Source organism: Agelaius tricolor, unplaced genomic scaffold, assembly GCF_023055355.1.
Source record: "Agelaius tricolor isolate 1412-34295 unplaced genomic scaffold, bAgeTri1.0.p SCAF_30, whole genome shotgun sequence".
Classification (NCBI taxonomy): Eukaryota; Metazoa; Chordata; class Aves; order Passeriformes; family Icteridae; genus Agelaius; species Agelaius tricolor.
The window spans coordinates 6,416,475-6,433,206 of record NW_027269290.1 but is presented as its reverse complement, the minus strand read 5'-3'; the positions used below and the strand labels follow the sequence as shown (position 1 = coordinate 6,433,206).

The 16,732-nt window shown below is 55.6% G+C and overlaps 1 protein-coding gene across 1 annotated transcript in view; it reads right to left on the bottom strand.

Moving 5' to 3' along the window:
* The window catches only part of SCUBE3 (signal peptide, CUB domain and EGF like domain containing 3), a 31,802-nt gene extending 16,449 nt beyond the window's left edge, over nt 1–15,353 (bottom strand). The window contains exons 1-6 of the mRNA XM_071449910.1: nt 14,934–15,353; nt 6,774–6,896; nt 5,715–5,840; nt 2,716–2,850; nt 1,668–1,793; nt 627–743 (exon numbers count right to left, since the gene is read on the bottom strand). Coding sequence (XP_071306011.1) covers nt 627–743; nt 1,668–1,793; nt 2,716–2,850; nt 5,715–5,840; nt 6,774–6,896; nt 14,934–15,018 — 712 coding nt within the window. The 5' untranslated portion in view covers nt 15,019–15,353. The remainder of the gene's footprint in view (nt 1–626; nt 744–1,667; nt 1,794–2,715; nt 2,851–5,714; nt 5,841–6,773; nt 6,897–14,933) is intronic.
* Nucleotides 15,354–16,732: the final 1,379 nt, after the last annotated feature.

The window sequence follows — 16,732 nt, the reverse complement described above, 5'->3', positions numbered from 1 at the left end:
ATTGTGGACTTAATCACTCCCCAAATATAACATTTTTTAAATCAAAGCAGCTGTTAAACAGCACAAGCATATGAAACCAGTAAAACTTCTATCTCTGCTTGATGTTTTACAATTTGAAAACACACACAGGAAAAGGACAATTCTGGGGGTGGTTGAGTTGTCAGGTTGTTGGGGTTTTGGTTTTGTATTTTTTTTTTTGCAAGACAATTGTTCCTGAGCCAAGGCCCCACAATACCAAGTTGGAACAGATTGCTGTGGGCAAACCTGCCCCCTCCACATCCCTCCTCAAAAGCTGCCAGTGACAGCGACAGCAACAATTCCCAGTATGAGGAATCCTCACAGCTCTCTCTTCAGCAGCACAGAAGCAGGCAGGGGACCCCAGCACAGCAACCTGTCCCCAGGTGTCCCCTCAAGCACCACCAAGATCACTTCTGCTCCCTGTGGCTGTGCAGGCACATCCCAGGTGCTGCAGCATCCCTCACACAGCGCTGAGCTTCCTCAGTCTCAGCAAAAGGAAAACGCCCGAGGCTTGGGAAAAACCTTCACCAGGCCAAGGACAAATCACCCAGGGAGGAAGAGGAGCCACGCCACAGCCCAACCCCTGTGTGGGTGATGCCCTGACCTACCTATGCACGTCACCCCGTCCGAGTGCAGCAGGAATTTGACGTGGCAGCCGCACTTGGGCCCCTGCTCGGTGTCGTCGCAGGTGTGCTGGCAGCCCCCGTTGCCGTAGTTGCAGGTCACTGTGGGAGCAAAGCACCAGGGTCACCACGGCCCCGGCTCCTCTTCCCTGCCTACCATCCACATGTAGCACATGAAGCTGGCTTGGAAACACCTCATCCACACCCTCAGAGACTTCCCTCCCTCTTTCCCTCACAGATAATTCCTAAAGCCCTTCACTTTCCCTCTGGGATTTTAGTACCTGCAGGCTCTTATGTGGTTTCTCATGTCTTCCCTCTGCATATCTGCTAAATGCCACCAGTGGAGTCCAAGCAAAGGGGACTGGTGGTCTGGTTGACCCTGACCCTGAATCCAGTGCTGCAGGGGAGGGGTGAAACTTTCCTGAGCTTTGGAATGACACAGGAGCTTTTGGGAATCCCTGCCAGCCCTCCCCAGGGGGCAAGGTGTGCTGTTCATTTAGTTTAGGATTACGCCTTCATTTCATCAGCAATTTTACACATTTGCTGCACACAGCAAATGAGAAACAAAATAAAAATAATTGCATAAACACACACATATCTGTTTAATAACCCTGGCACTGCCAGTGGGATGCTGGCAGGAGATCAGACGGGCTGAGAGCACCACAACCCCCAGGGAGAGGATTCCTGCGCTCCTCACATGCCAATTGCACTCTCCTTGTTCACCTCCCCTTTGGAAAATGAAACACTGGGGCAAGAATAGGGGATGCTGAGCCTCTGGGACCCCCCTGAGCTGCCATTTCAGCCTGGTCATGTAAGGACACAACATCCCAGAGTAAAGGGGGCTGCCAGAAGCATTGTCCGTAAGGGCAACAGAGGCAGAGCTGAGCATGCTGAGCTTCAGGCTCAATGAACCAACTGCTACCAGGGGCTCAGGGCTTTGCTGCAGGGCAGGAGGTGTCTGTGCCATGGGGACAGGGTTGGGGGGTCCCTGGGAGGGTGTACCCCCAGCCCTGGGGTGCTCCTTACGTTTGCAGTCCCGCTGGTTCTTGGTGAGCTCGAAGCCGGGGCGGCACTCGCAGGCGATGCCCCCTTTGGGGGTCTCCCGGCAGATGTGGGCACAGCCGTGGTTCTTGTTCATGCAGTTCATGCCTTCTAAAAGAGAAAAGGAGGCAAAGAAATGTCCAAAAGCTGCTGGCACTGGGCAGCAGTGGCAGAGGGACGTCTGAGGTGGGATGGGATGGGGAGTTGATGGCAATGAGGGAAACCTTGTGGGGACAGGATAACCCTGGCCAGCTCCTGGCACAGAGCTGCTTGGGAAGGTGGACAAAACCACCTGGGAGCCTTCAACCTTTGATTCACCTCGGGTGAGGCCCTGCTCCCACATGTCTCAGTGGCTTTAAACCCCACTGAGCTCAGGACCCAGCACCTGCATCCCTGTCCCCAGTGTGGCACCAGCAGGAAGGAGCAGCCAGCTCATCCCTCCTGGGATGGATGGGGACACAGGAGATGCCACTGCAGCTGCTCAGCTGTCCTGGGCAGGGTGGGATTCCTGGGGAGCTGGAGTGACCTACACAGCTGGGAAGGGGGAAGGAGGAAAGCAAAAACACTCAGCTGGCTTTGCCAAGCAACAGAGATAAAAATCAGCAGAGACGAAAAAATCTCTCATTTCCTCCTATTTTGGCTAAGAGGTTGCTCCAGACGGCAACAATTTAGAGTTGATATCGAGAGGAAGGGCTGGGTGCTGTGCAAGACCTGGTAGGGGAAGATGCATCTCAAGGTGGTGTGAGGATTTCCAGGTCCTTCAATTTATCAGTAAATTCCTCTGGGCATAGGATTAATGTCCCCAGCTCAGAATTGCTGCGCCTGGACAAGGGAGCTGTGGGATTTTGCTGCAGGACATTTGTCACCTGTCCCAACATGCCTGCCATAGATTCACTTTCAAACCTGCCACACCAAGAACCCAGCAGCAGCACCGAAACCCAGGCAGGAGTGGCCAGAGGTGACAGAGGACAGTCGTGCCTGATAAAGGCAGGGATGGAGGGTGGCCCAGGGCACGGAAGGGCTGAGCACTGACCTTCAGGGCGCTGGATGCAGGTGTGCTGGTTGTCACTGAGGAAGAAGCCCTCCCTGCAGAAGCACTCGTAGCTGCCCATCATGTTGACACAGGTCTGCTGGCAGCCGCCGTTGCCCTCCGAGCACTCGTCCAGGTCTGCAGGGGGAAGGTGGCAGGGGGTGAGCTCAGCTCCTTGGCACGCCCAGGGCATGGGCACTGGGTGGCACAGACCTGCTGGGCAGCTCCTGCTTCCCCCCAGCTGGACAGGGTGGGGGATGAAGGCAAAGCACAGCAGGAGTGGGTGCAGGGGTCTTACAGCTTCACTGAGCAATGGCCTCATTTTACAGAAGGGAACACCAGACCACAGAGAAAGGGCTTTTCCTTGTCCCAGAAAACCCAAAGCACCCAGAATGCTCATCCAGGATGCTGGCTGCAGTCGGCCCCTGCTCCCAGCCCCTCAGAGCCTGTTGCCAGCTGGGGATGCCTGCACTTCATTAGGAGGAGCTGGGAAACCTTAGCCCAGAGCAGGGATAATTACTTGTAAGGAGACTCACATCCCCTGCTCTGCCCTCACACCTGTTTTGGTTTAACAAGCCAAGGCTGCAAGGGGCTGGGATGTGGCCCCGTGGCAGCAGCAATGCCCTCACCCCAGGCTGCTGCTACTCCAGCCCTGCAAAACCTGCATTTAATGAAGAGTAACTGCCCATTGCTCTCTCTAGAGGCTTTTTGGGGACAGTGGTGCAAGCTGAACTCACCAATGCCCTGAGGTGCCAGAGCAACCGGGATGCCAGGCTTGGCAAAGATAAACCTGTGCTGTGACCACCCCTTGCCCCCTCTGCCCGCGGGGCTGGGTGATGGTGTCAGGCTGGGAGCGAGGGGCCCCGTGCCAAAGAAAACCTCCTGTGAACTGGAGCATTGCAGAGCCACGGCTGAGGGGAAAACTGAGCCCAGCGGAAGCGCCCAGAGAGCGGCTGAGCTGCGGCACACGCCGGGGGCTGCCAGCACCAGCCCCCTCCCCAAACAGCACAGCACGCCCAAACCCCCTGCTTTTGGGCTGAACAGACGGACAGATGGACGCCCGAGCAGCGTGGGTGCCTCGCACTGTGCCCCAGCCCCTGGCAAGCCCTGAGGGTGTGCTCAGAATTACCAAAGCAGGGCTGCAGCTCTAGCTGGAAGTGGCCAGGCAGCAGAGCCCAGGAGCACCCCACAAAGTTGCTGTCTTGGAAAGGAGGTGTTGAAAACATCCCTCAGCCACAGGGCAGTGAGGGCTGACACCTGGGCTGCAGCCAGGCATAAAGGGACATCCTCTGCCATGGCAGGAAGCTCATGGCTTCCTCCAATGCTCATCCCAGCCAAGCTATGTCCTGCAGATGCCAATAACCCTCCTCAAATCCCCCTGCTTAGAACAAGGGCTTAATGTCTTGCAACTTCTCCTTCCAGCTCTGCTCAAAAATGAGGAGGCAGCCGTTCAAACCCGATGGCTGAAATGAGACTCCACTTCTCTAATACCTGTTTTATTAAAGGCAACAGAGATGGGCAGAAGCCAGCAGGGCCTGTGTCAGGACGGGGGCTTGAATTCCTGTCTTGGTTCAAAAGGTCACCCAGGATGGGCAATGGAGGGGCCAGTGGACTCTGGTGGGCACAGACCCTGACCCCTCTCCAGCTCAGCTCCTGCCTATGGCACTGGCCACAACACGCTGCTTTGCTCCGCTTCTCTTTCTTTTGACTAAAAGGGGATGCAGGCAGGTTGGGCAAAGCTCGCAGGGATCAGAGATGAGATGCTGGGATGAGCTAAGGAAGGGCTCAAGGTGGGAGCCAGCATGCTCCCCCCAGATCCCCGCTTGGCCGGCTGCTCCCAGCCATCTCCATCCCCTCCCACCCAACTCTGTAAACACATGACGTCCAGCTTCCCTTTCTTCTTCTCGGGCTCATCCTCCCCCGGGAGAGGAAGGCAGAGCCAGCCGCCCGCGCCTCCTCCCAGCTGTGTAAATCTCCCCCCTCCCCGAGGAGGCTGCAAAGATCCCGGTGATGGTGCTTAATGCAAAGCGTATGTGTCCATAATCCCTTCCCCCTCCTCCTCCTCCCAGTGATGAGCTCATTAATGACCCCTCTGCAGACACTAATTGGAAAATAGCATGAGCTGCAGGCAGAGGGGAGGTGGGCGGCTCCGTGCCCCGGAGCTCCCGCCGCGGATGCCGCGGGAGGAAGCGGGCGACGGGCGCGGGCAGCTCGATGGGCCCCGGGGCTCCGACGGGAGCTTTGGCTCGGCCGCGGCCGGATGGAGTTCGGGGCGGTGGGAAGTGGCGGGGAGGATGCGCGGCCGCTCCGTAGGCAGATGCCGGGTTTGTCTTGGCCCGGGGATTATTTATCCAGTCCCTTCGCTGGTTCCCATCCCCACCATATTTGCTATTAACTCATCTATTTTGGCAGGTGCAGGGCTGACCTCGAGCACGAGCGGAGCGAGCGGCAGGGCCCGGGTGAGCTGGTCCTGCCCTCGGCAGCGGCACAGAGCTGCTGGCCCGGCCGCTTGCTGCAGCAGGATGAGAATGTGGGGAGCCTGTGCCTCACCCCAGCAACTCCAAACCCAGCTCTCCCAGATGGACCCACAGAGTGAGTTTCTCTCCCATCATGGAGCATCTTCCCTTGCCATCACCCTGATGTAACAGGGAGCAATCCTGTCCCCAGCACAGGACATGCCTGTGTGCCCTGGGAGTGCCACCATGGTTCCATGGCTCTACAGCACTCTCTGCCTCTCCCCAACCCTCCCAGATGGACCCACAGAGTGAGTTTCTCTCCCAGCATGGAGCATCCTCCCTTGGCATCACCGTGATGTAACAGGGAGCAATCCTGTCCCCAGCACAGGACATGCCTGCGTGCCCTGGGAGTGCCACCACGGTTCCACGGCTCTGCAGCACATCTGGGGGTGCTGGGTGCTGGGAAGTGCCCAGCAAGGAGAGCCAGCAGGTCAGTCCCGAGGTGCTGGAGCAGCTGAGGAGCTGCAGGGCACCAGCATCGCTCACCCAGGCAGTTGTGGCCGTCGTGGGCCAGGCGGAAGCCGTCGTAGCAGGTGCAGCGGTAGTTGCCGGGGATGTTGACGCACTCGTGCACGCAGCCAGCGTTGTCCTCCCGCTCACACTCGTCAACGTCTGCAGGGGAGAAGGGTGGGAGAGCTGCAGGGCTGCCCCAACTGCTGCCCACCATGGGTGCTGCTCCCCATCTCCAGCATCTTTGCCACACAGCTGGTAATGTGCCCCGGGGCGTTCTGCTCTCTCTGCCTATTCCAGCAGGTGCTCAGCTCTATTATCACCTGCAGCATCCCTGCAGAGTCTACAAAGTCATCCCAGTTGTCCCCAGTCAGGGTGCTGGAGCCCCAGCTAGCCCTGTGTCTCAGCTTTAGCCTGGTGCAGAGGGCTGGGAACCTCCTGGGATTTCCCAGGGTGCTGCCAGAGCAGCCCCGTCTCCATGGCAAAGCCCTGCAGTGCCTGGAGCGCTTTAATCCCTCTGCTATTTGTGCTCGGCCCATCCTGACCCTGAACCTGTTCCCAGCTGGGAATTTTTCCCCTGCCCCAATCCTGCTTTCCTGCTGCTGCTGCCCCAAGGACCCCATTTTCTTTCCATTCCCCACTCAGTTGTATCTATATATAGATATATGCCTATACCTATATCAATATCCAGATTTACACCTATAGCTACATCTACGTTGATTTCTACACCATCTATATCTCTGTTTCTGTCTTATTTTTGTTTTAGCTGCTAACACAGCTCTGCAGCCTCAGGGTCAGAAATCCTGCAGGAAAAGAAGCCCAGCTTTGTTTAAAACAAGCCCCATGTGACCCTTCATGGGCAACCCCAACCATATCAGGACAATGGCTGCCACCATCACCAGCAAGGACAGTCAGAGTCCTCTCTGTCCCCCTGCACTGTCAACAGGCCAGGAGTTTGGGGTAGAAAAGGGGAATAAAAGGTTTACAATGGGCCAGGGTGAACGAGTGGCTTTTTTGCATGGGTTGATGGTGGCCTCTGACCTGCTGGGGCTGTCACTCAGCAGGACTCTGGCTCTGCCAGTGGCGTGTCCCTACCTTTGCAGTGCTTCCCATCCCCGGTGTAGCCGGACTTGCAGATGCACTTGTAGGACTTGGGGGTGTTCTGGCAGATGGCATCGATGTGGCAGTTGTCGGTGCCCTCCACGCACTCGTCAACATCTGCAAGAGGACAGGTGAGGGAGCAAAGGGGAGAGCCTAGGGCCTCCACCCGTGTCCCCGTGGGAGCCACCACCCCAGGTGATGGATCCCAGCAGCCTCTGGCTCCCCAGCCAGCCCTGATGATGGGCTCTGGACGTGATGAATCACTGGGTCCACTCCCAAACAGCACAAATACCTGTGTCCCCTCTCGGACACGTCACCCTGAGACTCCCTGGCCCTTTCATGTGTCTGATGATAGGAAATGCTGCTCCAGCACTCCCAGTCCAGGCTGGAGCCAGCCCAGGGCAGAGGTAAAAGTCTCTGTCTCCAATTAGCTGTTTCCTGAGCCAACCAGGCACCCAAATAATTGTCATCACTTTCTATTCTTAGGCGCCAAGGAATGTGCATGAATTAGCAGGGACCACACTAAATAAACCTGGGAGCCAGGAGGGAGAACTGGGAAAAACATCAGGGCTTCCATGGGGACACGGACAAAATTTGCATTGTCCCCATCCCCCTTTGCCCCTCAACCCCCTTCTCTGGGATGCAGTGCTGCCCAGGACATCACATCCAGAGCTCCACGTGCTGCCAATGGCCTCAAGCAGCAATGCCCAAGGGTTTGCTGTGACAGGAGGCCGTGGGAGTGGAGGTTTTAATGGTGTGTGGGAAATGGAGAAGCCCCAGGCACGTGGAGTGGAGGTTTGTGAGCAAAAGGCTGTTCAGCTGGCTCTCACTGCCCTGGCAATCAGGGAGATGTGGTGCCCTGAATGAAGCAGGCACATCCCCTCCATGACAACCAGTGCCTGCAGATCAGGTGCTGAGGGGCAGGTGGGGCTGAGCATCACCCACAGCCCCGCAGGTATGGGCAGGGCTCCCAGAGCAGCCCAGGCTCCAGCTCCACGTGGGGAGCATCAGCTCTGCTCCTGGAAGGATTTGCCTCCACCTCTAGGAAGCTTCTCACCGAGGAAAGGGAACCTGGGCGTCCCTCCAAGCTTCCCTGTCCCCCCATCAGGAGTAGCATGAGGCTTCAAAGCCCTCAGCTGCCTTTAAAGGAATTCTGATCAGCAGCCCCAAGAGCAGGCGTTCTCCGGGAGCTCCCCAGAGACCCCCGGCATCCCTGGGGGCGGCGGGAGGGCGGGCAGGGCAGCCCGAGCCCGGTGCCGGCCACCCCGGCGGCCGTGCAGGGAGATGTGACTCACCCGAGCGGCCGGGACGAGCGGAGCTTTGTGTCCGCATCGGGGAGGCGGCACGTGCCTGAGCATTGTATAAATATTTACAGCCCGCATTCATATTTGTTATTTGACATTAGCCATGGCCCGCGGCCACCACGGCCTCCCTTGGGCCATTAATCAGCAGCTGGAGGCTGACCCACCACGGTGGGGACGATGCAGGGACTGCACAGGGACCAGGGCACTGCTCCTGGCTGGCACCTACAGCACCCATGGTCGTGGTGCCAGCACCCAGCACCAATCCCTGCCTGTGCCAGGGCACCCGAGGGCCACTCGTCCCTTTGGGGAGCTGAGTGTGGCCGTTCAGCATCTCAGTGACTTCGCCTCAGGCTCCTGAATCCCTCACTGGGCTCCCAGAGGGGTGTTGAGAGGCTGTGGCACTGGAGCAGGGGGATGTGGGCATGGGAACTCAGCAGCAGCAAAGCTGATGCTGACCCAAAGGTCTCCCGAATCTGCAGATCCTGGTCCTGGCCCTGCGTGGCTGGGAGCTCCCCTTCAGGTGTTCCCCCAAAGTTATAAATCCCCTTGTGATGCTTCAGGTCGTGGTGCCAGGGTGAGAATTGTCAGGTCTGGCACCCACCCTGGCACCCAGGTGGGAACCAGCACCCAAACAGTACAGACCATCCATCAACCCCCATCTCCTTCCCCTAAAAACACTCAGAACGTGAAGCATCCACCAGGCATAAATCACATCATTGAAACTTTCCCAGCCTTTTGCCAGGAATCTCACTTTTGGGGGAATTTTATTTCCTATTTATTTTTCCTTCTGCACTCTCAAGCTCAAGACCACGAACAACAGGCATGAGGCACCGAATGCACCTCTGGCCCTCTCCCACTCACACATGTAGAGCATCCTTTTTTTTCCTATCTTTTTTCTTATTCTGTAACTTCAAAACTTGTCTAACTTTGGAAAGATTACACAGTAGCAAAAGTACAAAAGAAAACATTATCAGTTTTCCACTGTAATTTTTCCAAAGCTAGAGTCATGCTGAAAGGTTACAGGATTCTAAAAAAAAAAAAAGAAAAAAAAAGAAAAAAACCAAAAAAGTGTGTTTGTGGGAAGAGTGAATAAATACCCTCCTGGGCAGTCCAGGAGCTGTCCCAGGATTGGCAAAGATCCCAATTTTAAAATGCTGAAATTTTGGCTCCTCAGTATCCGTCAGAAATGATGTAGTGAATTAAAGTAAAACCCTCTGAAAAACTCAGTTTTTAGCATTTTTGTCAACGCAAGCAGCGTTTTCCCATGAAAGGGAAGGTTTTCTCTCAGGCCAGCCCGTTTTTCCTGCGGGAGAATTTTCTCCATCCAAAAAAGCTGCCTGTGGCCTCACTGGTGCAGGTGCTCTGAGCTGCTGCCACCATATGAGAGGGTTCATCTCCAAGATGAGTGAAGATTAAAAAAAATTAAAAAAAATTAAAATAAAAAATCCTTACTGATGCTCCTGTCCCTGTTTGCTCTCAGTAGCTCCTCGCTGGGGTGTGCCCTGCTTGTCCCCCTACTCCACAGGAGCTGCTCCATTCGAGGTCCCAAATCCAGGTTTGGGTTTTTTGGAGGATTTGCCAGACCTGTACCCCTCCTGTACACCCCCTCCATTCTTCCTTCCACAAACAACCAAACCCCACTGTTTTTCACGCTAAACTGCCTGAATGAGCCCAACCCGGGCGGTGCAGATGGGCACATCATGCCCCAAACCCCCGGCACGGGGAATTTGGTTGGGATGAAGATGCTGAGCCTGGCTGGGGGCCGCAGCCCCATCTCTCTGGGGCCGAGCAGGGCTCATCAGAGGGCAGCAGCATCCCTGGCACGGCCGGCCCGGGGGCTGCGGGAAGGGCAGGAGGTTGCGGCGCTCGCCCCGCGCCTCGGGCCGTGTTTTTTATTCCGTTGTGGGTGGGATTTTCCAGCGCTGGCTGTTGGGCCCCGTTCCGCTCCAGCTGCAGCTTTATTCTCCATTTCAAAGGCAGCGGAGGCAGACGGTTTCAACGCCACTGCCATTTCGAGCGTGCCAAAAGCGGGGGGACCGCCACCTCCCCGGGACCCCCGAAGGGCTCTGACCCAGGGGGAGGCGGTGGCAGGGCCCTCTGTGCCCTACAGCAAGCAGGGGGATAAAGCAACAGCTCATATATCTTTAGAGCCTGGATGGAGGCTCTTTCCTCACTTCCTTATTTTGTTTAAAAAAAAATAATAATAAAAGATGGTTTTAGCCCTAGGCCAAAAGTCCTAATAAATTTGAGGAGGGGGGTGAGACAGGACAGCAAAAACTGGCCTGAAAAATCCTAAACAAACAAACCCACCATCCTTTTTCCCCTCTCCTGCAAGTGCTTCAGCTTTTTCTACAAATTAATTTTATTCTTTGTTTTTATATAGGCATATATATTAACAGCCTGTCTGTATGGGGATGTGTGTGTAGCTGTTGGCAGACATGCGGAGTTTCCACTCGGCCTTAATGCCAAATTAAAGCTTTATAACTTCAGTAGCTCCTTTTACCAGGGCATTAATAACCACCTCAGACACTGTGGTGCAGTTTATTAATCATTTGTTCGTCCAGGGAGCTTGCAGGGGTGACTGGTGCTGCACCACAGCAGAACTGGCTCAGGGCACGGCCATGGGCAGTGGCAGCCCCTGGGAGGGGGTTTGGGACAGGAGAGGGGAGGAGGATGCTCTGCAGGGCAGCTTCCTGTGAACTGGCTAAGGAAGTGTCATCTGCACTCAGAGATCCTGACTCAGGTGCTGGGTGCTGTCCTGCTGCCAGGACGGGGGTGCCAGTGGCACTGGGCAGGTCCCTGTGCTCAGGATGGCTCAGAGGGGATGTTTGCATCTCACCATGCAGTGGAGACCCCCAAACCAGCCCCGTGCCCTGCACATCCACCCAGCTTTCCCAAAAGCAGGTGGGACACAGGAGGTGCAGCCCCAGTGTGTGGCCCTGTGCAATGATGGTACAGAAGGAGGAGGAACCACAAGTCAGAGAGAGGACCTGGGGCCATTCCCAGCTGGGACCCTGCTGTCCAGTGCCCACACCCTGCCCTATAACCCTCACCATGGGTTTTGCTTCCTCCAAAGCTGTTAATGACCCAGAAAAGAGCTTTTTTATCCCCCTCACTTATGCTTCCCACTCCCATGAGGGCAGAGTCCTGAGCTGTCCCATCCTCTGCAGCAGCCCAGGTCATCCTGATGGATCCACTGCCTTTCCCTGGGTAGGAAATGCTCCCTCCACCTCCATCCCAGCTCCTTGTGCCAACCCTGGTCACTTCAACCCAGTTCCATCAAACCCCACCGAGGGTTTGATGCTCCACACCAGCAGCCTGCTCATCTCCCCATGGAATTGTCATTGCTGTTGCTGTTCCTTTGGCTTATTGGACTGACCCGGCCTTGCCTTAAGAAATGTGTTTGTTTTTTACTCCGGGAGCAACAATCTCAAGATCTCCAGCGGGGCCACAGCCTCTCCAAAACACAGCCAGGCATCCTCCAGTGCTGCCAGACAGAGCAAACTTTATTTGCCATCCCAGGCTTCTCCTAAAGCCTCTCAGGGGACACAGAATTTTGAAAGTGAAGGCTAAGGTCAATCATGCATACTATTTTCCTAAACTGAGTACTCTGGTGTTGCTGTCTGCGAAGGAAAAAAAAATCTATATAAAAATAGAAGACAAGAACCCCCAAAACTCCTGAGCAGTTTGGAGAGAGCAATACATCGGCACTGGAAGACTCAAGGTGTCTGAATATTTATGCTCCCGTTGGCAGTTACAGAAAAACTCTTCTTGCCTCCTTCCTACCCACCCCCTCCCCTTTTTTAATCTCGGTACAGGCATGTTAGACGTCCTCAGTCAAAGATCTCCTTTGAACTGTGTATGTGAAATGTTTACAGTTTTACATTTCATATTTCAGCGGGGTGGAGGGGACAGGCACAACAGTCGCACACTGTGAATGCTGGAGAGGTAGGAAGGCAGAGGCCAAGGGGGAGGAGGTTTGGCTGCAATGGGAGGGGAACCAAACAGCATCTCCACGCTGCAATTGGAAAATTTTAGACTCCTTCAAAAAAATACAGAAAAATAATCCCTGGCGGTGTGGGCTTTGCAGGTGCATCGCAGCACAGCAGCCCCTCACGTGGGCAGCCACACAGCACCAGCCAGGAGGGCTGGAGTCAAACATCAACCATCCAGTGCCCAGTGGGCCGGGCTGAGGCTGCCATCCCACCCAGGACCCTGAACTGGGCTCGTGGGAGCGCACATGGGGTGCTGGGATCTCCAGGGAGAGTCTGCCTCTCCCTCCTGGCCCCACAGAGCAGCATCAGCTGAGGGGATGTGCAATTGGCTGCAGGGAGAAGTGGTAAATCCTGGGATGTGCTCCCAGCGATGAGGGTGCTGCCAGAGGGGCTGGCACTGCCTGAGGAGGGCACAGAGCTCCCTGGGAGCATGTCCGTCTGTCCTGCCAGCAGGCAGGGAGGGACTGATGCTGGCAGACAGCAGGCAAGGGCACTGCTCCACTGAGAGCAGGAGCTCAGGACAAACTCTTCTGTCCTGAAGGCTGTGAGATGGACTGACAGACGAGAGGCTGGGACTGGCAGTGCCATTATCAATCCAAAACCCAGAGGAGTGGTGGGCACAGCAACACGTGGGCAGCTTGACCTGGGACCACAGATGTGAATGCGTGTCAGGAGCCTCCCTATGGTTACTTAGATTTATATTGCCAGTTCTCCTCTTGAACGCTTCCCTAGCCCTAAGCTGACTCCAGAGCCAGCCAGGTCCACTGGCAGACACCCTCCAGGCCCAGCAGCCAGCTCTCTAAATCCTTCCTTCCCCACAGACTAAACTTTGTGGGGTAATTCAGTACAAGAAATGAGCCAGCAAGCCCAACCCATGACACAATGTTATCCCATCGAGAAAAGACGGATGGGAGAGGAGCCCTCCCCAGCCTGTGACAGTCACCTGGCAAGGGTGGCTGTCCCTCAAAAGGGCAAAGGTTTCGGGGTGATGTGGGCTCCATCCTTGGGGTGTCACCTGCCACACACACCTGATGCTTTTGAGAAATATCCTGCTAATATATCCACACACAGAGCGGGTTCAAAGAGCTCAGTGACAGTCAGAAAACCCAGGAGACAGCAGGTCCTGAGGAAAGGCACGTGTTGTGCCTGCCATCAGTGATGCCCTAACGATGCCCATGAGCTCAGCCTCATCCAAAAAGGACCACCAGCGCCAGGCCCACCCTGCCCAGAGTCCTGGCAGCCCCACACACACCAACCTTTGCCTCTCTGCAGACACCTCCCCCTGCCCAGCCCACAGAACCCCCCAGCTGCAGCCTCAGGGGTCAATTCCCCAGCACAGCCCCCCGGACACCGGGAGGAGCCAGCGCTGTCCCCGGCGCTCGGCGGGCGATGAACCCCGGCACAGCACCGGGCTCACCTCTCTCCACCCCCACCCCACCCCTCTCCTTCCCTGAAGGGATCTGTCAAGTCTCTGCACGATGGAATTTCACTTTGCTATTTTAATGCAATTCTGGCTCAGGCTTAAATGGAACTGGAAACCAAAAGGCCTTAATAAATAAATATTATGATAAGAAATGAAAGCAATGCATACACTCAAGATAATTTGAGGGGGGATAAAAACCTAAGCATTCCTTTCTGTGCCTAAATCATAAAGCTTTATGTGAAGCTGGACGCCTTCTCACCAAACCTTTGCCCTGGAAAAATCTCTCCTGCTTGCCCAGGCTGCCCTCCGGAGAAGTCGCCTATTGTTTTAGAAACACTTTGAGCCAGATAAGACAATAGCCTTGAAATTCCTTCTAACTTTGTCGGTGACAGGGCTGGGGCGACCATGCGCGTGTCTGGAATCCTCCTACAAGAGATCTTTCATTATAGCCTGCGCTCCCAGATTTCATTCACACGCTGTTTAATCTCACCGTCCGCACAAACGCTGCAGCTGCCACAGCCACAGAAACCTTACATGCCGTGGAAAGAAAAAGAGAAAAAAAAACAACAAAAAACCCAACAGATTGTCCAGATAGTGGTGAATGAAGGAGAAAACCCCCTTTGAGGAAGCAGCCAACAGGACCATGTATAGGGCTGTGTGTGCTCGTGTGGGCGCGCGCACTCCCGCGCGCGTCTATAGAAAAAATCTGAGCTAAATATAGAGGTGCTATAGAAAAGGGAAGGTATAGATAGACCATACATAAAGCTCCGTGTGTACGTCTGTGAGAGGGAGGCTCTGCCTCAGCACGGGAGTTGTGGAACAGAAAAGCCTGAAGTTGATAAGGATGGGACATACCTCTCTTTCCACAAGATAGGGAAAGAGCTCCCTTAATTTTCAGGCTTAGCTGTGCTCAGCTACCTGAACTTTCCTGCTGCCCAACATCTGAGCTTCCCCCCGTGCCCGATGCGAAGTCCCCGAGCACAGATGCAGCCTCCCGGCTCTGCCATCCCTGCCCTCCAGCCCAGCCCGGAGCAGCCTCCTCGCCCACCCTGCTGCCCCATCTCACAGACACAGAACCAGCAGAGCCCCCCAAGCCTCTCCAAACAGCCACATTTTGCCTGTGATGGATGCAGACTTGTTTGCCCACCCTCATTTTCTGCCCCTGCACCCCCTGGCTTGAGATAAAGAGTCCAAACCCAAAGAACTAAAGTCTAAGACACGCAACTCATTAAAGAGTTCACAAACCCAACCCCAGTTCCAAGGCAGTGGGCGAGAATATCTGCAAGCGACATTTAAAATCCCCTCCACTGTTTGTTGTTACTGCTGCTGCCTTCTCCAGCCTGCACTTAAACCCCGGCTCTAACGAGGAGATCCGGCTGCCCAATCCACACATCAAACAGCAAACCTTCGAGCAGGGAAGATTTTCTCTTACCTTGACTGGCTTTATTTGCCAGCGTGTTTCCAGAGTGGAGGAGAAAGAAAAGGATGGAAAATCCAGCAATCTGCAAAGCTCCCATTGCAATCCCAGTCTGCAGGGAGGAGCGGGGGCAAGAAGGGGGATTTCTAGTGCTTTAAAGGAAACAAGGGGCTGAGCATGCGAAGGAAAATCAAAGGGAGGAAGGGGCTCTCTCCTTGCCGTGTGTGAGACAGAGGGAGGGAAGGGAACTGAACTGATGGAAAAAGCTGCTCTGGGTTCAGTTTGGGGCTCTTGGTGTTGCTGAAGAGGAGAGAGCGAGGGAGGGAGACCCAGGGCAGTTGGAGGAAAGTGGACTCTATCGCCCTCTCTCTGGCGGCTGCTCTGATCCCTTCTCCTCCTTTTTTTTTTTCCTTAAATAATCCCAGCCAATTCCAGTTTTGCAAGAGCAGCAGCAGCAGGAGCAGGAGCAGCAGTGCTGGAGGGGGGAAGCAGGCGCCTTGCCCTGGTGCTGGGGACCTGGGAAAGGGGAGTGGAAAGGAGAGCCCCATCCAAGCAACGCCCTTTTTCTCTCTCCCAGCCTTTCTTTCTTTCTTTCTATTTGGCTTTGGTTACTCCTTCACGGCTCCCCCCCTCGCACCCCCAAGGCTGGGCTTTGCCTGCAGGAATTTACAGTCTGCGCTGAAGGAGAAGGGCCAGTAGCCATGGAGACTGCTTCCCTGGGAGCAGGGAGGTCAGGCGGAGACCATGGGCGATCAATGCATCAATGCAAAGCCCCCCGCAACCCCCAGACCCACCCCGCACCTCGCAGCCCCTCGGCCAGCCGAGGGCTTGGGGTGGTGGCAAGGGGAGGGGGGCCAGGGGGAGGCGTCTGGCATGGGAAAAGGCGAGGGGTGGGAAAGAAAAGGACAAGGGGAAAAAAAAAATAGATATAATTAAAAAACCCGAGAGTTTGCGGATGGCGCGACCCGGCTGGGCTTGGTGGCTGTTGGAGAGTCTCGGGGTGCTGGGCAGGGGGAAACAGGGCCCGAGAGCAGCTCTGCTGGCTGCCCTGGGAGGTGGGAGGAGGACTGGAAATAAGGGTGGAGGGGGAAGAAAAAGACCTTTCTCAAATATTCAGGGTTTTTTTGTTTGTTTGCGGGACCTTCTCACAGCCCGGGCCCCTGGAGCTGGGGGCACCCCAGGGAGAAGGGGGACCCCTGCCCCACCCCGTGACCGTCCTGGTGCTGGGAGCTGCTGGCACCATCTCTGTTCCGGGGTGTTCCTGCTCCCTGAGCCAGGAGAGGCATTGCCAGCCAGGAAACTGCAGTGGGAGATTAAGGCTGGAGCCAGGAGTGGGATGGGGAGGAAGGTGTGCAGTGATTCCACCTGTCCAGGGACAGCCCCAGTGGTCACTGTGCCCATGGGCTCCCTCCCAGCCCTGCCCCTACACCCTCTCCAACCCCCTTTTGTCCTAATAACCCCTAAAGATATGACAAAGGGGGCTGAAGGCAGTGGGAAATGTCCAGCTAAGCCAAAGCACCCACGGCAGAGAGAAGGGACTGCAGCTGGACAGGAGGATGCTGAGGAGTCCCTGGATCGTTCCCTACACAGACACCCCCTCCCTGGGCTGCCCTCATGGCACAGGGACCTTCCCTTTGGGGAGGGGGTTTGTAGGAGCACACCAGTAACCCAAACCCATCCCTGGCTCAGCCAGGCTCCACAGAGGCTGGTAAGGGGCAGAGGTGCACGGATGATTCTCAAAGCTGTAAAAATATATTGTACATAAAAATATGAATGTGGAGGTGTTGTCCTTAGCTGTGTTGGGAGAGACCATG